The sequence below is a fragment of the Pelecanus crispus genome, chromosome 29, assembly GCF_030463565.1.
Source record: "Pelecanus crispus isolate bPelCri1 chromosome 29, bPelCri1.pri, whole genome shotgun sequence".
In the NCBI taxonomy this organism is placed as follows: domain Eukaryota; kingdom Metazoa; phylum Chordata; class Aves; order Pelecaniformes; family Pelecanidae; genus Pelecanus; species Pelecanus crispus.
The window spans coordinates 242,990-265,467 of record NC_134671.1 but is presented as its reverse complement, the minus strand read 5'-3'; the positions used below and the strand labels follow the sequence as shown (position 1 = coordinate 265,467).

Here is a 22,478-nt window from a genome sequence, read left to right as displayed (position 1 = left end):
GATGGCTGGAGATTTTGTAGGGAAGGTGGTTTGTTTCATCTTGTTTTTATAAGGGCTAGATTAATGCATGTCGTAACAAGTTGCTTTAGTATCAGCCTCAAATGATAGGGTTTATTGTCTGAGTATAAGCAATGCTTGCCGATAGTTGCAAAAGGAGTTCCTCTTATTTCCTGCTCCTGTCTGCTGCTTCCCTGAAGATTACTGGAAATCGAGTATGACATGAAGCTTGAAGAAGGACAGTGGGAGGGATGAAAACCAAATTAAATCAGGCGGTGTGGGATGAGGGAAGAAGGGACAACTATTTTCTTCCAAATAATCGTCTTCTGGTTTTAACGTTGTTTTTTCTTAATGAAGGGAAGAGGAAAAAAAGTCAGGGTTTGGTCTTAAAGAATCAGAGCAGGTAGATGTTGGTGTGGGACATCAACTGTGGTTTTGACAGTGCATGGAGGAACTTGAAAGAAACATGGGAGGCACATACATGTGGGAACATTCACTTCTGGATATGAAAATGAGCTATGTGTGTAAAGAATTGGGAGGGAAAAAGCCAGGGTGTATCTGGGTGGTTTTGCTAACTAAGTAATTAGCCATTATGAGTCTTTGAGCTGACAGATACAGGTCTAAGCTGTGCAACCAGTTTCTGTTGAGGAAAGATGGTCTTTCAAAGGATTTTCTTGTCATTTGTTTCCTGCTCGCCCGTAAGACTCCCAGGATACGTATTGCACGTACTTGGCTTGGTCATGCAACTGTGAGACAAAACTTTTGAGATTGGGGTGATATTCCGAGAAATAAATGCTAGTTTTTAGGTTGGGTGGAAGATTTCCATCGAGAGGGTGAGCATCCTGGAGGAGTCGAGGGGTCGTGGAGGTCTTTACACCTTACAGGCACCCATCATGCCTAGTTGTCCTGGCCAAGAGGGACCCCAGTGACTGGCACTGGCCAAGATTCTCTCCCCATTGTGAACTGGGAGGGGGGCATTGTTCACTTGGCCAATGGCAGGGCTCAGAACTGCCCCTCATTTGCATGTTCACTTGTATAAAGCGCAGAGGGTGGGGTTGTTTGTCAGATTCAGGGGTCCGGGCAGCGTGGAGACAAGGCTGAACCATGGTGGCTGCTAGCGGAAGAAAGAGGTCCCAGCAGGGAAGGAGGTCCCAGCAGGGAAGGAGGTCCCAGCAGGGAAAGAGATCCCAGCAGGGAAGGACGTCCCAGCAGGGAAGGAGGTCCCAGCAGGGAAGGAGGTCCCAGCAGGGAAAGAGATCCCAGCAGGGAAGGAGACAGAAGACCCTCGGCAGGAGATCTCCAACCAGGCAGAGAAAGGTTCAGGGCCAGGTGAAGCGTCAACCTGTGGAGAAGCAGAGGAAGAGGGCTTTGAAGGGTGCCTTCGGCTCTGTCAACGTCAAGACGCTCAAACAGATCAAGCGACTTAGCCAGTCCTTCTCCCACCAAGCGAAGGGGCTCATGATCAACTTCATGGAGGATATCTGCAAGCAGGTGTCGAGCGAGGCCGAGCGGCTGCGGAAGGAGAGCCGCGATCCCCTCATCAGCCCCGCGCATGTGCAAGCTGCCCTGCAGTACGTGGTGCCGAGGAGGAAGTGGAGGCAAATGCCCACCATGGCCTTGAAAAACAGGCGCTAAAGAAAACATCCTCCTTCCCTTGAGGTTCGGATGGGTGGCAAACAAGACCTAAAGCTCAAGGGAGAGGAATTAAAACACCAAAACACCCCAATGCCTGAAAAGACCTGTGCAACCACCAGTTTGGGAAGACCTGAGCAGTGCACCAGGTGGAGTGCGGACTTTGTCGAATGAAATAGTCAACACAGCATTGCAATAAAGTTTGAATACAGCAGCTTTTGGTGGTGTGAGGGGTTTTGTTGGCAGGAGAGGATGATGAGGGGTTGGTCTGTGGCTTGGTGGTTCATTAGTGAGAATCTGTAAGTGGTTTTTACCATAGAGAAACACAGGCTTTCACGCCCTCCTTGCTGCAAGTAGGTGATGATACTTGAATACATGTACTTTAACTACCAGCAGATGATGGGAATTGCTGCGAGCAGGGGGGAAAAGTCCCACCAGCCTAAATTACCCTAGGATAGCGATGGTGATATCCCAGTTCTGCTAAACCCGTCCCTCACCAAGTCGTCACCCGTGACAATTAAAGTGGCCATTCTTAAAAAGAAGCCTGGCCACGTGCTGTGCAGCCAGGGCGCCAGCCGGCTTTTTTAGAATCATGGCGGCGTTTGCCACGGCTGTGTGTGCTTTCGAGGGGTGGAATTGGCGGTGAAAACGCCGAGTATTGCGTTATTTATTATTATTGTGGTGTTGTTATCGTCGGGGTGGGGGGAAAAAAACAAACCCAAGGGGAAATTACTTTGTTGGTGGAAGAAAAGACTTTCCCTGACCGGGAATCGAACCCGGGCCGCGGCGGTGAGAGCGCCGAATCCTAACCACTAGACCACCAGGGAAGCGCTGAGAATGGTTTTCCGCCGCGGCCCCACGAGTGTCGGCTCCACGGAGGGGGCGGCCGCGCTGCCCCTGCTCTCCCCGCGACCGAAACACCCGTGGGGGCAGCACGCAGCCCGCTTCCCCTCCCTCCCTCCCCCTTTCCCTCCTCCTCCTCCCCGTGCTTTTTCTCCACGCGTGGGCGCACTTTGCAAGCGGCGAATGGTAAAGACGGTTACAAGGAGGAAGGTTTTGGGGGGGGGGGGTAAAAAAAGAGGAGGGATGAAAAGAGAGAATCGGCGTTTTGCCTAATTCGGGTGCGGGGGTGATGGGGGAATTGTTTAAAAAAATACATAGAATCATAGAATCGTCTAGGTTGGGAAAGACCATCCAGTCCAACCATTAACCTACACTACCAAGCCCACCTAAACCAATCAAGGGTAGACTAGACTAAACCATATCCCGAAGTGCCACATCTACCTGTTTTTTGAACACTTCCAGGGATGGTGACTCCATATATAAAAATACATATATAAAACCTTTTAATTTTTAGAAGGAAAACATGTGTCAGAAGTGGGATTTGAACCCACGCCTCCATTCGGAGACCAGAAATCCCCGAGGCAGGGAAAGCAAAGCCTTGAGTCTGGCGCCTTAGACCACTCGGCCATCCTGACACTACTGAAAGCCTTCCTCACCCTCCTCATCCTCAACAATTAATCCTGCCACACTTTGATCTTTTCTACTTCTTTTATAACCTTCCAAATTTGCAGCGAGTTTAATTTTTTTGCAGTGGTAAAACCCTCTTCTAGCTCTTTTCCACTTCCAGCGCTCCATCCCTGGTCCACACAGCCTCAGTTGCCCACTCAGGAGAACACAAGGATTTGCTTTTTCGGAAGAGCCAGACCAGCCCAATTTACACTGAAACACACCGTGGTCCTGGCTGCAATTTGGTCGTCACCTCTAAAAAGAAAAATTAGGAGAAAGGTGAGAAAAGAAAAAGAGGCACATGCTCATGGTGCTAGTAAAAGCCCTGATTTAATTTAATTTAACGCCAACTCAGTTTTACTTCTCTATTTTTATTCCATAGCCAAATTGACCGCTTTTCTCCTTACTGTTTGCACTCATGGAAGTCTCCCCCAGCACTTTGCAAAGCCCAGCAGGGTCCACTGAAGGCTTTTTTCTGACATTTCTCCAGTTCCCCCAGAAAGGCAAAGCCTGAAATTTCCAGGTTTAGCTCCAGATCTTTCTGAAAACCTTCCCTCTACATGCTGACCACACAGCTTCATTAATCGAGTGCAATAATTAACCTAGGGAGAATCGAGATCAAATTGTTTCTGACTCTTTCTCCGCAAGGAAAGGCAGAAGGAAAGGTGTTTTTGGAGAAAACTTTTTTGGATTTTCATTGGGGTTAAGTCAAGTCAAAAATAGGGTATGTTCTTTTGGTCTAGTTCCGTGCTTTTCAGGCAAAAAAAATCCTTATGCAAATTCTGGATGAGAAAGAGCTGCATCATAAGGGCTTTGTCGCAGCTGGCCAATCCTGGGCTGCGTTGTCAATCCCTCATTTGAATATGTCCATCGATGTGAGAGCCATGGCTCTGGTGGGACACCTTTGCAGGGAGGAGCACTGAGTCTGAAGAGACCCCATGGCTGCAGCCACCAAGAGACAAGGAAAAACCTCGAGGAGGAGGAGGAGGAGGAAGCAGAAAGTCCAGTGGACGAAGCCTCTGCTTAAGTGGAGAAAGGGTCCGGCTCAGGTTGGGCGACAGAAACCAGATCCGAAGGGATTAAACAGCTGGTTGAAGAAGGGATCCTCCGACAGGTACATCTCCAGCCTGCTGAGCAAGCTGCCACTACCGAGCAGGCGCATGTCGGTGAAGGCAAAGAGGCTGATGAACATCTCCATGGGCGTCCTTTTCACGGGGTTGGTCACCGAGGCGGATCGTCGGAGGAGGCAACGCCGGGGGTCCTTCATCGGTACCTTGGAGATGCAGGCTGCTGTGGATAAGGTTATGAAAGGTGAAGATGGAGCGTGTTTTGCCTCCTCCATCCCCAGCAGATCTTCTCGCATGAACTGAGTAACAAGGGCCTGTCGTCTCGCCATGGATATCTTTCCTTGTCTCCCTCATTGCATGCCTGGGAGAAGAAGAAAAAGAGGAGAAAGAATAAACTCAAGAGTCTTTCTCACCTGCCTGATTCAGTATCATTCCTGTAAAGATGACCACCAAACCTGGCGTCCCACAGTACCCCTACACCCACAAGCCCATGCAGGAGGTAATTTGGAGGGCAGCTCATGGATGGGAGCATCTTCAGCATCCTGCCCACATAAAACTACTTTAATCAGCCCCCCCGTGATGCTAGTGGGAGACCACCAAAGTCCATCTTGACCTCTTTGAAGACCCTTTCCATGCAGCTGGGAGCTGAGACCTCAGCACCTGCAAGGAAAGACTGCTCCCCATCCTCATCTCAGACTACACCCAGTGTCTGGGGAGGTTGGAGATCCACTGGGGAGGTTTGCCATGGTTGGAAACAGGGCGATGGCCTCTGAGCCATACCTGAAGTTACACTCATCTTGGCTTGGTGCTGAGTAGGAGAGAGAAATGATGTTTTCTGCCACTGATTCTCTTTATTTACAAGGTCTGCACTTAAGGGTTTGGTGTGTTACTTTGCCAAGGTTCAAGGAGATGGGTGGGTACCATACCAAAGCCCAGTGTTGTCTGGAGCTCCCTAGCCATGTTCTCCAGACAAAGTCCAATGACCTTACAGCTCAAATGCAAAAAAAAAAAAAAAAAACCCAAACCCAACGTTAAAACAGGAGTAGCTGAGGCTGCAAGGACAGCCTGCAGCTCAGCAGGGCAGTGAAATGGCTGCTTAACTTGCCATGGCCAGAGCTCAAATAGCCCCAGGTGTCTGTGCAGCTCTGGGACACCCAAATCAATGAGTTTGGCCAGTGAGGCCAACACTTTGGGCCCGTCTGCAGAAGGATCAGTGACCCCCTCCGGGGTTTTTACCCTTCCAGCTCAGGATTCCCCCCCATAGGATCCAAAGTGATGTGGAGTGGTAGGAGGAGACCAACCCCAGTGGCCTCTGGCCCCTGGGCTTGCTCCTTGCTGGCTGCTGGAGCCCCTTTGGGGATCCTGAGGCTCAGGGGCTTCCTTCTGCCCCAGCCTGGAGGTAGAAAGAGGCTGTGGGGCTTGTGTGCCTGGACTCCCCACTGGTGCACACACGCACACACACAGAGATCACAACTGGTATTTATCACACCACCTTTTATTCCTGAAGCTGTTGTCAGTACTAGCAGATCACCAGAGGAGAGGGGAACGCCAGATGGGAGATGAAACAGCCCTTGGGTGCCTTGTATGAAACGTCTTGGTATGGGGAGAGTTTGAAACAGTGAGGAAAAACAAAGGTCCTTTTTGTTGTTGCATTTGGGCAAGGTGGGAGCAGGAGATACCCTGTCCTAATTTGGCTGGGAAGAACGAGGGGTGGTTTTTCTCTCCTCCAGTGGACTAGGAGGAACCTCACCCAGAGTTGGTGTTTGCTGCTGACGGTGGCCACGCTTGGTCCCTATCCTTCCCTTCCTACCCCCAGATACACAGATCTTTCTTTCCTCTCCCGCATGTGCCAAGATAACCAGAATCCTGGTTGACTTCCAGTCTCTGGAGAAGACCTTCTGGCTGGGCTGGCATCACTGGGCTTCACCAGCATGGTGTGGGAGCTGGAGCCACTCATGCACAGAGCTGGTGCACCTCGTGGCTGTGGTGGAGCCGCCGGTGCGTGATGACGTTGGAGCTCTGGCTGAAGCTCTTCCCACACTCGGGGCAGCGGTAGGGCTTCTCCCCGGTGTGCACCCGCCGGTGCTTGGTGAGGGACGAGTTGACGTTGAAGCCCTTCCCACAATCCCCGCAGACATAGGGTCGCTCGCCGGTGTGGACCCGCTGGTGGGTGGTGAGATGAGCCCGCTGGCTGTACTGCCGCCCGCACTCCCCGCACCGAAACGGCTTCTCTCCAGTGTGCACACGCCGGTGCCGCACCAGGTTGGAGACCACCGTGAAGCTCTTGCCGCACACGCCGCAGAGGAAGGGGGTCTCCCCGGTGTGGCTCCGCTGGTGGGTGAGGAGGTAGGAGCTGGTGGTGAAACCCTTGCCACACTCAGAGCACTTGTAGCGCTTCTCCTGCCGGCCAGCGCTGCAGTGCCGGACAAGGTGGGGTCGGTCGCTGAAGCCCTTGCCGCAGTCGGTGCAGCTGTAGGGTCGCTCACCGCTGTGCATCCGTTGGTGGGTGATGAGCTTGGAGCTGATGGTGAAGCCCTTGCCGCAGTCGGCGCAGGTGTAGGGCCGCTCACCGCTGTGCAGCCGCTGGTGGGTGATGAGGTTGGAGCTGCCGCTGAAACGCTTCCCGCAGTCGGGACACTCGTAGGGCTTCTCCCCGGTGTGGGTGCGGCGATGCTTGATGAGATCGGAGCTGACATTGAAGCTCTTCCCGCACTCCTGGCAGGGGTATGGGCGCTCGCCCGTGTGCAGCCGGCGGTGGGTCACCAGGTGGGAACGTTGACTGCAATGCCGGCCACAGTCGGGACACTTGTAGGGCTTCTCCCCAGTGTGACTCCGCCGGTGGCGCACCAGGTTGGACACCACGTTGAAGCTCTTGCCACAGTCGGCGCACTGGTAGGGCTTCTCGCCCGTGTGGATGCGACGGTGTGTCACCAGCGCTGAGCTATGCCCAAAACCCTTCCCACAGTCGGGGCATTTGTAGGGCTTGTCCCCACCGTGGCTCCGCTGGTGACGGAGCAAGTTGGAGAAGACCCCGAAGCTTTTCCCACAGTCAGGGCAGGGGTGCTGGGACCCCCGTCTCTGGGGATGGAAGCTCTTCTCACTGGTGGGATGAGGGATGGGTCTATCCCTGGGGCGAAGGCTATGGGGGAACAGCAATTCCCTGCATGTTCCTGCAGTTTCCCTCCCAGGATGACCCTGGACCTCCTCTTGGCCTTTCTCTTGGGAGCTCTGATGGATGTTGGCTGGCTCATGGTGCTGGGAGATGTCCTCCAGGCAGGTCTTGATGTCTGGGTCTGCGTGTGCGGTGCTGTCCTTCATCCCACTCACCATCCCATCCCCTGCAGAGGAAAGAGAAAGAGATCATGAAGAGTCAGTCCCTGACTGCGATGGAAAAGGGAACCCACTGAAGAAGCAGGGCGGGGGAAAGCCAAGAATGAAGAAAGGTGAGGACCTCATGTGAGGTCCACCTTCAGCCCAGGCCCAAGTGCTGACCATTGGACAGCTGGAGAAGCTTGGGCTGAAGTTCACCTTCAAACCCCAGCTCTTAAAACTCTCCATAACCCAAAAGGAGAACTTATGCCTTTGCTTCCCATGGGCTGAGAATTCCCCTCCAACGTGCATCTGGAGGCAACATCTCCCAAGGGACCGGGAGAGGTTCTGGGACCCTTCTTCTAGAAGATTCCAAGCTCAGGGTGGGTGTCTTAGGGCCTGGGTAGAAGTCTCGGGTGTTTTGCTTTTCTCCCAGATGCTTTCTAGGTTATTTAAGCCTGTTCCTCACTTGTGGAAGAGTTGTTAGAGAAGGGCTTTGCATCTGAGTCCTGGGGAGCTGGAGTCCACATCTTCTCCTCCAACTCCAGTCCAGAGAAGATCCTGTCAGGTTGAGGGTCAGCAAAGCTGGTTCCTGAGACAGAGCAGAGGTCTGGGTGCATTTGAGGAGCTACTACAAGAAGATTTGTGGGCTCTGCTGGAGAGAGGACGATGCAAAGGCTAGGCACAGCTGAGAAAGGTCTCTCTCCTTGTTCTCTTACATAGCATCTCCTTCCACCATGGCTGGAGAAAACATGGGGCCAGATGGACCATTGGTCTGATGTGGTAGAGCATGTGCTCCTCTGAAGAACGTGGGGTTGGAGGGTACTATGGGTCCCCAATGTGCATCCCAAGGGGGAAACACAATTGCCAGAAGCAATGGGGAAGGTCTCCCTCACCTCCAAAGTCTAGAGGAGCATCCCCTGTGCCCACCCAACCCCAAAACTTAGCCTAGGAAGGAGGGAAGGTGCGTCCTTACCCAAAGAGGAGTCATTTCCAGCACTCTCTTTCATGGCTTCCTGGTACTGAGCCCGCTGGCCGGGATCGGTGAAGTACTGAGCCACCTCCTTGAAGGTCACTGGACACTGAAACAGCAAAGATTTCCCAGCTCAGCATCTGCCACCATGGGTCAGCTCAAGGCAGCAGGGAGAGGAGCCAAGGCTACGTTCAGCAGAGCTGCGGGAGAGCTGGAAAGGATGCTGGCAAGGATCAGAGATAGCAAGGTATCGTTCCCCATGGGGTATAGTTAATCTGTGGAAAGCCTTGCTGCAGGACATCACAAATGCTGAAGGGCCACACAGGTTCAGAAAGCAGCTGGGGAAGCTTATGGGGAAGGAAAAAAAGAAACTAGAGAACACTGAGGGTTCTTAAACACCCAGCAATGCCTGATGGGGATGATGGAGCTGAAGGAGCTCAACCAGGCTGGACTCAACCTCTCCACCCCATCCTCTGTGCCTTTTCCTGTCATTTGGAGACGCAAAACCCCACGCCCTACTGTGACTTTCCACCTTCCCTGTGTTTCTGACACAGGGGAGCTCAGAGAAACCCTTACGGCAGCTTGCATCCAGGCTCAGCCTTGAAGTGTGCCCACCATGGCCTCTGTCCTCTGCTCCTCACCACCTCTCCTGCACCCTGCCCGCTGCCAGTATATGGGGACCTCTTGGTTCAAAGGGGGTTGCAGGAAGGTGATAACCCGCAGCTACGGTCACGGAGCAGCTCTTACAGCCCCACCAGACCAGGCAGAAGGTACCTGGCACCGACATTTCAGGTCAGCCGAAATGCACTTGCCCACCCCGAAGGAGAGGCTCTCCCTCACCTGTGCCAGCTCTGCCGTGGCCATGTCCTTCTCCGTCCCTCTCGGCAGTGATGGGGACACTCTGCTGGAGCCTATGGAGGGAGAAGGAGGTGCTGAGCTGTTCCCCGGGAGGAAAAAACCCTGGACAAATCCTGGCAGTGCCCTTTGCATGGGCATCTGTGGAAGGGAAGAAGCAGCCTCCTATGTTCCTGCGAGGTTTTTTCCCTCCGGACACAAGAGAAGGCTCAGCCAGTCCTTGCCCAGCAGAGCTCAGCCTCATCAGACCTTTTCCTCCTTCTTGGAAGCAGATCTGTTGCTCAGATCACCAGGGAAGAGCCAGGTCCAGGGAGCAGCTCCGGTCTCCCCATGCCCTCTTGTGGCACAACCCCATGCACAGGGATGGGGCAAGGGCAGAGACTGGTGCTCCCTCTCTCTTCTTGCACTGGTCCCGGTACAGGGACTGGGGCCAGACTGGGAGACAGGACAGCCCATGTGGGTCTCTCCCTCCTGCCCTGTGCCCATCACCTGGAGTCTCTGGCTCAGGATTTGGTGCGGACAGAGCCCCGGGACAGAAGGCTGCTGCGTGCCTCCATGGGCCTGAGGATGCAGGCAGGGCTCTCCCTGCCCCATGCCAGCACCCGCCTGCCGCAGGCCCTGCTTGGAGCACATCCAGGATTCCTGGAGAGCCCCCTTCTCCCCTCTGCCTTCAGCATCCAGCTGATCCAGCCCCTTCCTGTGTCCTCCCATAGCCAGCCGAGCTGCAACACTCCCAGAGCCACCTGGGCTGCTCGGTGTCCCCCAGCCCCAGGGCTCGGTCCCCCGGTCTCCCTCGGGGACATCTGTCCACTGCCACCAGCCACGGAGTGATGGAGCAGGGAGAGAGGAGCAGGGAGGCTGCAGAAATCAGCTCCGCTCCCTCCTTCGGCGGGGAGGCAGGGGTTAAATGCCTGTGCATTAGGGAGGGCAGGATTTAGGGCTAATTCCCCATCCTTGTGCTCTTTCCAAAGCAAATTCAAAGAAAATTATTGCTTCCCCTCCGCTCCCAGCTTTTCCCAGCCAAGGAGGGATTAAATCACCACCAAAACCCCTGCACCCACCGTAGAGAAAAGCGTCCGCGTGGTTTCAAATCTGCTGAGCTTTCTCAGAGGCAGAAATCCAGGCTCCTCTCTTATTCCCCTGCTGCATTTCTTTTATCTTCTTGTTCGCAGATTTGTGTTTTCCTTGGCTTTCGTGATCTCCTCCTCCAGCGACAAGGAGGGATAACTTGGTAAGTGGAAATTCCCCTCCTTCCCACCCGCAAGCGCATGACTCCCAAGCCTGGAGCTTTGGGGGGAAAACAATCCGTTTTCATCAGCCACGTGATGAAAACACAGTTTGGCTCGCTTTTTCAGGTGGAAAACCTAATTTCTTGCTTGCACAGCTCCCATCCCTGATGCTGATTAGGCAACCAGCCCGCTGCCCCCCTCTCCCACCTGGGGATGCCCTGTTATCCCAGCGAGACCCCCATCCCCTTCCCACGCTTCCCCATGATTCCAATACTCAAATGTCCCCGCTGCTGCTGTCACGACCCGCCCTGGCAGAGTCTCTAGCAAGGCTGGGGCTCTCCAAAAGCTCTGGGTAAAAGGGAAGAGCACAGGGGCAATGCGGGTGATGGGGCAGGACCGTAGCAGGGTCCCGTGTGCCCCCCGTGGGTGCTGGGGAGCCTGTGGGGAGGGTTAGGATGGGGGGAAGCCGGGGTTGTGTTACCTCTAGAGGGCTCTGGGAAAATGCTGCCACCAAGGAGCCTGTTCTTGGAGTCTCTTCTCTCCCGGATACCGGCTTGGGCTTCCGGAGCAAAGCCATGCCCGGCATCGCCTCCATTGTGCCCTGCTGCTGGGAGGCTCGGTGGTCCTTGGAGTACAAGAGGGGGTCTGTGCGTCCCCACTCTCCTTGCAGCCTCAGCCTGGGAAGCAGGGACGCTTCTACCAGGGAAAGCCCTGTGGAGACAGCTCCAGGCTCGGTCAACAGTGAGTCCTGAGCCGAGGACTCCAGGTAATGGGGAGAAACCCAGGGCAGGGATGTGCCCCTGCTCTGCAGCGGGTCCTGAGCTGCGTCAGGGCTGGAGCTTGCAGGATCCGGCCCTTGGGGACGTTCCCAGGAGCAGCAGCTCCTTTGGGGAGAGGACGGTGGCTAAGCAGGATGGAGAGGGAGCCCTGGTCCCTGCATGCATCCAGGGCTCCCCGGGAATGGGCCACGCAGCCCAGCTCCTGGGGCATGTCCCCCACCACCCCGGGAAGCTGAATCCCAGTGAGATGAGGACTGGGGGAGCTGGGATGCTGGAGGGAGGAGGGCAGAGATTGCTGTGGTCTGCCAGAAAGATGGGAGGAAACAGGGACCCTCCTGCCCCCCATCCCCAGGCTGCTCCGTGGAGGCTCAGGCTTAGTCCTGGACAGAGGGACTGTCCGTGTGCTGCAACCCATGGAGAAAAAAAAAACCAACATTGCTCAAGGCACCCCCAGAAAAAGCATCAAAACCCAAGCAAGAAGCGCTCCACGGGGGATTTCCTTCATTTCAAGGGATTTCTCTTCCCCACAGGGGATTTTGAGGAGCCCTGAGCAAGGATCAGGGGGAGAAACCCTCGTCATCCCGGCTGCCTGTGCCTCTCCCCACCATGGAGCCGTGGGTGATGCTGGACCCACGGCAGAAGGCCCTGTACCGGGATGTGATGCAGGAGAGCTACGAAACGCTGATGTCCCTCGGTAAGCAAACAGAAAAAGAAATCCTCTTTCCTTCTTGAACATCCCCCCCTTTTTTCCTTCCTCTTTTTTTTTCCTGTCTCTGGCAGGGAAGCAAAGGAATTGCAGGCGGGATGGGAAGAGGGGAGGAAGAATCCAGGCAGGTTTCAAGGGGGATTTCCCCAAATCCCAGCCCTCTCCTCAAATGTTCTGCAGGAAAATGTTATTGATCTCTCTGCATATATTTTTTTAATTGGAAATATGGGCAATGAGGCGTGCTCAGTATTTCTGCATTCCCAGTTTAAACCGGGATCAGGTCTCCCATCGCGTCTCTCTTCCTTCTCTCTGGGAGATCAGGTTTTTTATGGAAGTCCCATTCCCGCTCCATCGATTTAAATGCCACCCCCATGCTCCGGTCGAGGCCACGCTCTCCCTTTTTTCTCCTTTTCCCATCTCCCCAGCAGCACAGGGGCTGGTGAGTGAAAAAGCAGCGGAGGAAGGAGTGGTGGAGGAGAGCTGCGAGGAGCTCGAAGCACGCTCATCCCGCAGCCCGGAAAGAGAGAAGACCCTTGGCTCGAACAGGCGGAAAACGAAGCGCCCGGATAAAGCTGTGCCACATGGCACTGCCAAGATGCCCAAAGCCGCGGCGGTCCCCAAACTGGACTGTGCCAAACCCCTCCGTGGGGCGGCCAGCAAGGGATCGGCACGGGAGCGACCGTTCAGCTGCGCCGACTGCGGCAAGAGCTTTCCGTGGGCTTCGCACTTGGAGCGGCACCGGCGGGTGCACACCGGTGAGCGGCCTTTCGGCTGCCCCGAGTGTGGCGAGACTTACAGCCAGAGCTCCCACCTCCTCCAGCATCGCCGTACCCACGCCAGCGACCGGCCGCACAAGTGCGGCGACTGCGGCAAGCGCTTCGCCGGCGCTGCTGAGCTGGCAGCCCACGGCCGGGGCCACGCCGCCGAAAAACCCCACAAGTGCGGCGACTGCGGCAAGGGCTTCGTTTGGGCGTCCCACCTCGCCCGGCATCAGCGGGTGCACACCGGCGAGAAGCCCTATCGCTGCGCCGAGTGCGGCGAAGCCTTCAGCCAAGGCTCGCACCTCGCCAAGCACCGCCGCAGCCACACCGGCGAGCGGCCCCACCGCTGCCCGGCTTGCGGCAAGACCTTCTGCCAGAGCTCCGACCTGGCCCGTCACCGCCGCACCCACCTGGGCAAGAAAGCCCTGCGTTGCGGCGACTGCGGCAAGCTTTTCCGAGCTGGGCCGGCGCTGGCGCGGCATCAGCGGTGTCACCGGCGGGAGCGTGCCCACCGTTGCGCCGATTGCGGGAAGGGCTTCGTCTGGGCATCCCACTTGGAGCGGCACCGGCGGGTGCATACGGGTGAACGCCCCTTTCCTTGCGGCAGCTGCGGCGAGCGCTTCGCCCAAAAAGCCCACCTCCTCCAGCACCGCAAAACCCACTCCCCCGACCGGCCCTACAAATGCGGCGACTGCGGCAAACGTTTCGGCGAGGCTCCCCCTTTCCTCGCCCATCAGCGGGGCCACGCCGCCCAGAAGAGCTACACCTGCGGCGAGTGCGGCAAGGGCTTCGCTTGGGCGTCCCACCTCGAGCGGCATCGCCGCGTCCACACCGGCGAGAAGCCCTACGAGTGCCCCGAGTGCGGCGAAGCCTTCAGCCAGAGCTCCCACCTCACCAAACACCGCCGTAGCCACCTCCCCAAGGCCGCTTTCCCCCTCGCCCCCCAACCGCTGCCCCCCTCCAGGACCCGGCTGGTGGGGGAGAAGCCCCATAGCGCCGTGGGGCTGGTGAAGCCACCCGGAGCCTGCAGCGGCGAGGAGCCCTGAAGGACCGAGACCCCTCCGCAGCGGTGCGATGGATGGGGCGGGAGGATCGTGCCCAAGGGAAAACTCGGCTTGGGGACAAATCGAAGGACACCAAGTGACATTTAAGGGGCGGAGGGTGGCACCGGGGTGGGTGATGGGGCTGCTCCAGCGAGGCATCAGGGCGGGATTTATCTTTCCTGATGTCTCCCAGCAGCAATGGGTGCCTGCACCCTGCCACGAAGGGGACCCCGGAAAGGGACGACTCAGGGGAGAGGGACCTCTTCCCGAGGGAAACAGTGCTCTTCCCTACCGGGAAAGGTTGGGGGGTGACCCGGGGCTGGTTCTTGGGCCAAAACACGGTGTCATTTTTGCCTGCTCCTTGCTGCCGGCAGGCTGGAGAAGGGGATGCTGCGTTGCGCCGATGGAGAGGGCGAGATGCTGAGGGTGCGGTGGGCTCGGCGGTGGGAAGCGCCGGCATGGGGCGAGGAATAAAAAGGGAGTCCCGTGCCCCGCAGCCGCCTGTGTCTGGCTCTCCTTGCACACCCACCCCAGACTCCGTCGTTTTTCCCTGCTCCTGGTAGGAAACACCGCGAGCATCTTCTCCCTCTCCAAAGACAAAACCACGCGGAGACAGGCAGAGAGGGGTTTTTTTCTTTTTTGCGGAACTACCTTCTACTTTATTACCTGCTAACCCAAGCCGAGGAAACCCCCGGCCTCTCCGCCCTTGCCAAATTCCCGGCCTGGCGCATCCCAAACCGCCCTCGGCACGACCCAAGCAGCGTGGGGGGGGTCCCAGCAAGGAAGCAGTGGAGCTGCTGACTGATGTGCAGGTCCCCGTGGCTTCTTTTCCGAGCCGTTTGCCCCCAAAAGCCCCCTGTGGCAGGGGGTTCCCTGGGTGATTTTAACCCATGGGTCCCCTCCCATACGCCCAAGCTGTGTCACCACCCTTCTGCCCCCTGATAACAGCGGGGTAGAGGATGAGGAGGGTTAGAGGGAGACGTGTCGTCTCCCCACCGCCCTAAATTATCACCCAGCCCTCCCCAAATCCACCCCCAGCCTCCCCCGTCCCTCCTCTCCCGGTCTCCCCCCCCCGCAAAACCCCTTACGCTGGTTGCTATCCCCCAGCACGCACCGCTCGCCCTCCCCGTGCCCCCTTCCCACCACCGCTTCCCCCCCAGCTTCCCTATCCCGACTCCCACCCCAGGGGATCCTGGGCTCCCCCCATCTGCTGAAACAGCCCCTTCCTACCCTGTGCCAGGGAGGGGGGGACAGGCCAGCCTCCCGCCTCAGCTAGGGGGTGTCCCCAAAAGCGGAGGGTGGCTCTGAGCACCCCCCCCCAACTCCCCCCGGCCCCATCTCAGGAACTGGGGGGAGGCAGGGAAGCCCAGGGCTCTTGGGGAGCAGAGGCGTCGTTTTGCAGGGTGTCCCCCTCCCCAGGCCTCCATGCCATGGTGGGGGGCAGGAGAGCCTTGGCAGCCCAGCCCCTGGGGGCTGCAGAGGAGGAAGAGGAGGAGGAAGGCACGGGGTGCTGCTGGAAAACGGAGCCGGGCTCTTCGGGCCAGAGCTCGGAGGGCGTCCCCCCTCGCCTCTCGCCCTCCCACCACGCAGGCGGCAGCAAGGAGACGGGGCTGCGGCCCCCGGTGCCGGTGGCAGCGGCATGCAGTCGCTGGTGAGCTGCCAGGGCCGTGCCGAGGCCAAAGGCTTTGCCGCATTCGGGACAGACGTGCCGCTTCTCCGGGCCGCCTTGCATGTGGGCACGCTGGTGCCGGTTACGGTGGGAGCTGCGGCCGAAGCATTTGCCGCAGTGGGCGCAGGAGAAGGGTTTTTCGCCAGTGTGGGTGAGCCGGTGCCGGTCATAGTGGGAGCTCCAGGCAAAGCCTTTGCCGCAGACGCCGCACTGGTAGGGTTTCTCGCCCCGGTGAAGCCGCCGGTGCCGCTCCAAGCTGGCCGGTGTGCTAAAACCTTTGCCACACTCGGGGCAGGCGTGGGGCCGGCCCGGCTGGGCGGCATGGGTGCGGCGATGAGCCAGCAAGGTGGAGCTGACAGCAAAACTCTTCCCGCACTCGCCGCAGCGGTAGGGCCGCTCGCCGGTGTGTACCCGGCGGTGCCGTTCCAGGTGGGAGCTGACGGCGAACGCCCGTCCACACTCCCCGCAGCGGAAGGGCTTCTCACCGGTGTGGATGCGGCGATGGCGCTCCAGGTGCGAGACCCAGCCAAAACTCTTGCCGCACGCCCCGCATGGGTAAGGTTTGCCGCCTCCTCCGGCGCCGGCTTCCTCAGTGGCTGCCGGCGCGGCTTTGGCGGCGTTGCCAGCTTGCTGCTGCCGGGCGTGGGTGCGCCGGTGCTTGGCCAGGGCTGAGCCCCAACGGAAGCAGCGTTTGCAATCCGGGCAGGGGTACGGCCGCTCGCCGGTGTGGACGCGCTGGTGTTTGAGGAGGTTGGAGCTCTGGCCGAAGCATTTGCCGCACTGCTCGCAGCGGTAGGGCCGCGGGGGGCTGCCAGCGGGTTCGGCACCGGCCGGCAGCGTCTGGGTGCCCTTGTGCTTGAAGCGCTGGGGGTCCGTTTGGTGGTTGAGGCGCTTGCCGCAGTCGGCGCATTTCTGGGGGGGTGGTGGGGGCTCTTCCTCCGTCTCCCCGTCCTCCTCATCCTCAGAGGCGGCGGCGGCAGCGTGGGTGCGCATGTGGCGGTCGAGGTGGGAGCTCCAGGCGAAGGCTCGCCCGCATTCGGCGCACTGGAAGGGCTTCTCACCGGTGTGGATGCGCCGATGCCGCTCGAGGTGCGAGCTCCAGGCGAAGGCTTTCCCGCACACCCCACATTCATAGGGTTTCCCACCCAGGTGGCTTTTCTGGTGCCGGTCAAGAGCCCCCGGATCGGCGAAGCTGCGGCCGCACTGGGGGCAGCGGTTGGGTTTCTCCCCACCGGGCGCGTGGGTACGCTGGTGGGTGAGCAAGGAGGAGCTGACGCTGAAGCGGCGCCCGCAGTCGGGGCAGGCGTAGGGCCGCTCACCCGTATGGACCCGCTGATGGATGGTGAGGTCCGAGCGTTGGATGAAGCACTTGCCGCAGTCAGGGCATTCGTGAGGGCGGTCGCCGGTGTGGATCTTCTGGTGTTTCACCAGGGCTGACTTGTGGCTGAAGCTCTTCCCGCACTCACCGCACGTGTTGCCGGGCTGGCTCTCGCTGGGGTGCGTGGCCGTCTCCCCCAGCCCCCCGCTCCTGCTCGCCTTCGCCCCGGCCTCGGCAGGGCTCGAAGGATGCTCCTCGCTTGCAGGTTTCACCGCTTCGGGCTCTTTCTCAACAGCTTCTTCTCGAGGGGGTTCCTGCTCTGCTCCCGCTCCATCCTCTGTGGGGCACAGACACAACCCAGGCAGGAGACATCGTCTCTCTCCCAGGGCTGGGAAGGTGGTAGGAAAAGGAGAGCAAGGAGCGATTCCCCCTCCTTTTTTTATTTCAAACACTCTTCCAGGTAAGCACCTTTCACAGAGGCATCTCCAACCCCCATTGCTCCTCTCCACCACCAACAAGGACACGGTAATTAATCCACCACCACCTCCACTGCACCTCCGTGGACCACTCCAGAAATGCGGCTGTCTAGGAAGGGGGTCCAGCATTTCCATTTTGGCCAGGACATCCCTCTGGCATTACAGCCTCTCCTCCCCAGCATCTTTCTTCCATGCCACGGCCAAAGCAGGGCTTGCAGCCTGGAGTACGGTGGCAGCCGGTTACGGTGGGGGTTTGCCCATTTTGGGGAGAGGTTGGCAGCGGGGGAAGCCCTTCACACTTGCAGGAGCCAAACCCAGGCTTTTTCCCTGCTGTGGTGGAGGCACAATCGGAGGCTCACCTGCAGCTGGGGTGTCCCTGGGCACGTGGAGATCTAGGGCTGTAGGTTCATCCCCGTGGTCCAGGCGGGACAGCAGATCGGGCTTGGAAACGGGGAATTCTGGAAAAGAGAGGGGAGATGAGCAACATGGATCAGGAGGGTCTGCCCTCCCCAGCAGCCCCCCAACCCCAGCACCCCTTGCACAAAGACGTGAGGATCCAGCAAGCCGGATCCTCCATCCACCCCAAATTTTCTCCCGTGGGAGGGGTAGGCTCCTCACCCAGCGCCATCAACGTCTCGTAGCTCTCCTGCATCACGTCGCGATACAGCGCTCTCTGTCGCGGGTCCAGCAGCACGTACGGCTCCATGGCTGGTGCCACCAGACCCCCTGAAAGAAGGAGGTAACCCCCCGTAAGCAGAGCCCCGTGTCCCCCCGCCAGCTGTCATCCTATGGATTTGCATCCGTCGGTTGGACTTTTCATGCAAAACCCTCTATTTTATTATCCTGTCAATTCTCTAATAATCTAATAGATTATTATTCTCTAATAAGCTGATAAGACGAATCACAAAACAGGGACAGGCAGCTAATAAATACCTCCATCCTTTACCCCGCTACGTATTTTCCCAAATCCTGCTGGAACTTTATACCCTCTGCCTCTATCAAATCTGGCTGAACAATTCTTTTTTTTTTTCCCCCCAAAAGTTAATGGGAAGGAGGAAGCAGAAGGGGAAAACGGAAACGCAGACAGCATGATTCCTTAAAAAAAAAAAAAAGAGATAAAACCCAGCCCATGAAGAACACGTTTCTGTAACCTGCAGACAACACTCTGCTGAGAGATCCTTACCCTAAAATTCATTTTCACCCTGATTTTATCTAACAGCTAATTCCTACTGCACCAAACCCTGGCTGCTCGTCCACAGGATCCTTCACCTTCCTGGAGAGTCCTGTCCCAAATTTTCCAGAACCGCCCCCAGAAAACCCCACAGCAATCGCTCCTCCTTCTCAAAGAGGATAAATCACCCACTTATTTCTCTACGCAAATCTCCAGTGCTCAGAGCCTGTACTTGGGGGAAAACATGAGTTTTCCCAGCTGTAGGAAGAGGGTTTGGTGCTCTCCTTTGCAAAAATCATTTAAAAGCAAATTACCACCACTCCCCCGACCCTTTCCTCATCCTCCTCTGTGAGCAGCGGGCGTATTAGGATCCCAATGCGTGGGTTGATTTATTTTTCTTTTTTCCTAGCAGCAGAGCTGTTACAAGCGCAGAGGATGGAGGAGGTAGGTTGGGAAAAGGTGGATTTGCAGAAGGTTGCTGCCGACTTACTGATGCCAGGAATAAAAGGGTGATTTCAAGCACGGACTGCAGATCCCTCCTGCAATTTTTGGCTGTTTTTGTTTTTGGTTTTGGTTTTTTTTTTTAAGCCCCCACCAGCATCTCAGCCAGCTTCATTTATTCCCCGGTAGTTTGCCATCCTGCTTAAAAAAATAAAAATAAAGGGGTCAATACCGCACACCCTCGCAGACACCTCTGCTCCCGGCCCCCCCATCAGCCCATCCAAAAATGAAACCCACCCACCCGAATGAAGCGAGGGGGGAGGGACGGACGCCTGCAGAAAGACAACGGGGCTGGGTTTTTGGTGGGTTTTTAATTTTGGGGTTTTTTTTATTATCGGTTTTTCCCCCTCCCCAGGGATGGAGAGCATCCGGGCACCGAGTTTAAGGCTGATGTATGTGTGGGCACCCTGGGGAGGAGAGCCAGAGGGGACAGGAGGAGAGAGGAAGGGAAGGATGGAGGGAGAAAGGAAGGAGATGGAAAAAAAAAAAGGGAGCCATTTTCCGCTCCCTCTCCGCATCCAAAGACCAAACCTCCCCATTACCTGCAGTCTCCGGCTCGGGAGGTGCTGTCGGCAAAGCCTGGAGATGCCCCCCCACCCTTTTTCCCCCCAGAAAGCCCCTTTTTCCCCCCAAAAAAATGGGGTAGGGGGTTAGCGAGGGGTTCTGTGTGTGTCCCAGGGATGCGAGGGCCACAGGGATCGGGTCAGCACCGTGCGGTGGCCGCGGTGTGACCAGGGAAGCCTGGTCCCTCTGATAGCCCGAGCAATAAGAGTTAAAAAAAAAAAAAGAAAAAAAAAAAAAAAAGGAAGGAAGGAAGGAATTAAAAAAAAAAATGGGAGGAAAGAAAAAAGAGAGGGGAGAAAAGAGCTCTGCACAATTGCCAGGGCCCTCTGGCGGCAATAGCAACGTTGTCCCTGGGCGGAAATTAAAAAAAAAAAAAACACCTCAAAACACCTTGCAAAGTGAAAAATGCTCACCGGTGAGGTGTTTTTTTCCTCAAAATGTGGAAAAAAGGAGAGTTTGGGCGTTCGCCTGCCCCTCCGTGGGGACGTGCGGCCGAGAGGCATTTTCCTCACGGAGGGCTGCGGCAGTGGAGCTCCTTGCTGCTGGCCGGAAGCACAACCCCATAAATTTATTGGTGATAAACCCATTAGGGAGCACTTTGGGGCCAAACCCCCCAAATTTGGAGCCGGGGGAGGGTACTGGGGGATGTTTTAGCGAGCGTGGACTGAGGGGACGGCGCTGCTGGTCTGCAGAAATCCTCACGTTGCGGTAGCTGTCCTGATTCTTTACAGCAGGGAAAGGGTCTGGTTTTGGGGTTAAAAGGGGGGTTTTCTGTCAACAGGGGTGGCTGCCTGCATGTCAGGGATGTCGGGCCAGCAAGGAGCACGGCCCAAACATGTTTAAGAGCCCCATGAGGGGTTTTGGGGCTCACAGATGCCTCAAAAATGGCCCCATCCCCCCCCCGAACCACAGCAGCCCTTCTGGGGGGGCTTTGTCCCCTGACAGGGCCCGTTGCCGTGGCAACGCCGGCTGGCTGCCCTCACCCAAGATGGATCCCAAGGCTTCATTCGCCCAGGGGCCATCTTGAGCAGGGCCGTCCTGGCAGCAAGGGGAAGGCCGCGGCCATCTCGCCCCGCTTGCCCCGACCACCCCACGCTGCGGAGGAGGCCGCAGCCATCTTCCCTCTCGCCTTGCCTGAGGGCGAGGCTGCCATTTTGGAAGAGGGCAGGGGTCGCCATTTTGGAAGCGGGCACAGGCCGCCATTTTGGAAGTGGGCACCTCCCCTCTGAGGCGATCCCGACCCGCAGGCCCCGAATTAATGATTTTTCACCCCAGTTTCACCCCTTCCCATCCCAATAGTAACGTCTCCTGCAAATATTTCCTCCCCAAAGCAAATTTCACCAGAAACAGTGAGGAAAATTTAAAGAAAAGCAGACAAATCGCGGCATCACATCCTCCATCTGCCTCACACTTCTCCCACAGCAAGAGGGATGCTCCTGGTAGGGAATATAAATCTGGGGCAGGGCTATTGCATGGTTGCAGGGAGGTTTGGGGTTATTTTTCCCTGAATTCACGTCCATCGACCTGATCTGTGACACCGGTGGTGATGTGGCAGAGAGGCCGATGCTGTGAAAACCAGCCCCAAAAAATCCTCCCACCTTCACGCCACAAAACCCCAGTTCAGTGGCTGCCATCCCCCCCAAATGGATTTCTGAAGGGGAAAAAAGTCCACAGGAAGCTCCTCCACCTTCTTTTTCGCAATATTTAATCCTTTACGCTGGAAAACCTGGCTGCTGGGTGATGGGTGAGTGAGCCTGGGGCAAAAATGTGCCCCTTTCCACAAAAAGCACTAATTTTGAGGCAAAACAGGTTGCCTTGAGGGTCTGCTGTGACTCAGGGCAGCTCCAAACCTGCCTGGCGTCTCCTTTTGTTAACAAAAAATGGTTTAAAAATGATAAAAAGCAAAGCCAGGCAAACCACTCAGTGGCTGATAGTGCCATTAAGGCTTAATTATGGTCGTGAAGCTGCAATTTAAATGAATTAAACACTGCAGGGGTTGTTGGGGTGGGTTTCCAAGCACCCACATCCACCCCCCAGGATGCTCCCCGCACCCTGGTGCCTTTGGCACCCCAACCCTGGCACCTTGCTGGCGTTGGGATGAATTAACCTGATTTAGGGGCACCCCCAGAAACGTCCCTTCGCTCCGGCCCGGTGGTGAAAACCAAGGGGAGAAGGATGAAAAATGGGAGGATGTTTCAGCAGGGTAGGGGGACAGCCCCGACTGTTAGAGGAATAATTAAGAAAAATTCAAATAGATTGCCCACGTTCAGCCTAACGAAGACATTTTGTTGTCAAAACTTGAGACGTTCAGAAGGTCGTTTTTAGCGGTTATTGATAACGTGATTGAATAGTTTCTGTTTAATAGAGACAGGCTGAGGAGATGTGGATAAATGAATGCGTATTTAAAGTTTATTTGCAGGGAACTCTTGGGATTATGGAGCTCCACGGATGTAGGGATGCTCCGTGGGGCTGCTGCCCGCTGTGGAGAGGCGATGCCCCACAGCAGGTCCCGGGGGTGCTCTGTGGGGCTGGGACCCCACCCCCAGCACCCTATAGGCACCGATGCATCCCCCCCAACATCCTGTAAGGACCATCGGGGCTTCCCTCCCCCCCCAGCAACCTATAGGGACACAGACCTCCCCCTGGCACCCTATACGGACCAAGATGTGTTCTCCCCCCCCACCCCAACAGCCTATACGGACCCCATCCCAGCACCCTATAGGCACAGATGCATCCAACTCCAACATCCTATAAGCACCCTGACATCCGGGCTTCCCCAGCACCCTACAGGGGCACAAACCCCCCCAGGACCCTATAGGCACCAATGCATCCCCCCAACATCCTATGAGGACCCTATAAGGACCATCAGGGCTTCCCCCCACAGCAACTATAGGGACGCAGACCTCCCCCCAGCAACCT

General features: G+C 56.8%; 2 protein-coding genes and 2 non-coding genes across 4 annotated transcripts in view; 1 reads left to right on the top strand and 3 right to left on the bottom strand.

The window, feature by feature from the left end:
- The window catches only part of LOC104027533 (uncharacterized), a 347,867-nt gene extending 334,004 nt beyond the window's left edge, over window positions 1-13,863 (top strand). The window contains 1 exon segment of the mRNA XM_075725302.1: window positions 12,790-13,863. Within this exon segment, the coding sequence (XP_075581417.1) occupies window positions 12,790-13,863 (1,074 nt within the window).
- TRNAE-CUC (transfer RNA glutamic acid (anticodon CUC)) lies at window positions 2,385-2,456 on the bottom strand. The gene has a single exon. It is a non-coding gene; the product is annotated as a tRNA-Glu (tRNA).
- TRNAL-CAA (transfer RNA leucine (anticodon CAA)) lies at window positions 2,999-3,107 on the bottom strand. The gene is made up of 2 exons: window positions 3,070-3,107; window positions 2,999-3,044 (listed from the first exon to the last, which is right to left on the bottom strand). It is a non-coding gene; the product is annotated as a tRNA-Leu (tRNA).
- Window positions 13,864-15,199: 1,336 nt separating the features above from the next.
- Window positions 15,200-18,029, bottom strand: LOC142596240 (uncharacterized). Its single transcript, XM_075725326.1, has 4 exons — window positions 17,942-18,029; window positions 17,683-17,781; window positions 17,120-17,184; window positions 15,200-17,038 (listed from the first exon to the last, which is right to left on the bottom strand). The coding sequence occupies exons 1-4, from the start codon at window positions 18,027-18,029 to the stop codon at window positions 15,200-15,202; spliced, it is 2,091 nt and encodes a 696-aa protein (XP_075581441.1).
- Window positions 18,030-22,478: the final 4,449 nt, after the last annotated feature.

Excerpts from the sequence above, each read along its gene's own strand:
- LOC142596240 (XM_075725326.1), bottom strand. The coding sequence starts at position 18,029 with ATGGAGCCGTACGTGCTGCTGGACCCGCGACAGAGAGCGCTGTATCGC. Across the intron at positions 17,782-17,941 it reads CGAGACGTTGATGGCGCTGG|AATTCCCCGTTTCCAAGCCC; the intron begins GTGAGGAGCCTA and ends TCTCTTTTCCAG. Across the intron at positions 17,039-17,119 it reads TTGAGAAAGAGCCCGAAGCG|ACGGCCACGCACCCCAGCGA; the intron begins GTGAAACCTGCA and ends GGGCTGGGGGAG.